Source organism: Propithecus coquereli, unplaced genomic scaffold (genome assembly GCF_000956105.1).
Source record: "Propithecus coquereli isolate 6110/MARCELLA unplaced genomic scaffold, Pcoq_1.0 Scaffold27, whole genome shotgun sequence".
Taxonomy (NCBI): domain Eukaryota; kingdom Metazoa; phylum Chordata; class Mammalia; order Primates; family Indriidae; genus Propithecus; species Propithecus coquereli.
The window spans coordinates 12,771,758-12,772,346 of record NW_012148285.1 but is presented as its reverse complement, the minus strand read 5'-3'; the positions used below and the strand labels follow the sequence as shown (position 1 = coordinate 12,772,346).

The following is a 589-nucleotide window of genomic DNA, read 5'->3' as shown; positions in this document are numbered from 1 at the left end:
TCAGGCTGGTCTCGAACTCCTGAGCTCAAACAATCTGCCCGTCTCGGCCTCCCAGAGTGCTAGGATTACAGGCGTGAGCCACCGCGCCCGGCCTTGTTATTTGTATTTTAAACATACTAGAAGAAAGAAAAAGAGAAAGCTGAGAGGAAGGCGGGCATGATAGCTAAAACAAACAAAAAACATGCCTCTAGCAATAAGAAAATATATATACCCTTTTCGTCATTCTGTATGTCAGCGTGGACTCTGGTATCATCGTGCCTTTGCCGAGACACCACAGCAGAATTTGAAGGTTGCAGTCCATAAGAGGAAGAACCACCCCTATCTCTGGATGAAGAATATTTTAAATTATCTGGGTCGGCTGATGCACTATCAGTTCTGTAAAGAGAGAAAAGTATAAGATTAGAATTTTAAACAAATCATGTATCTTCCTTTTATACAAGCCTCTTTCTTTTCCCCACCTTTTGTAACTATTTACTACTATATATAATCACTCAACTGCCTAATATTAAATAACAAGTCTTTCAACTGGGAAGAGATTAACTGTTAATGGATGAAATGCCAGCTTTTCAGTCTCTTCTACTATTCTAAA

At 39.6% G+C, this 589-nt stretch overlaps 1 protein-coding gene across 1 annotated transcript in view; it reads right to left on the bottom strand.

The window, feature by feature from the left end:
- Window positions 1-589, bottom strand: part of SMG1 (SMG1 phosphatidylinositol 3-kinase-related kinase) — a 160,273-nt gene that overhangs the window by 106,921 nt on the left and 52,763 nt on the right. The window contains exon 2 of the mRNA XM_012647554.1: window positions 212-375. Coding sequence (XP_012503008.1) covers window positions 212-375 — 164 coding nt within the window. The remainder of the gene's footprint in view (window positions 1-211; window positions 376-589) is intronic.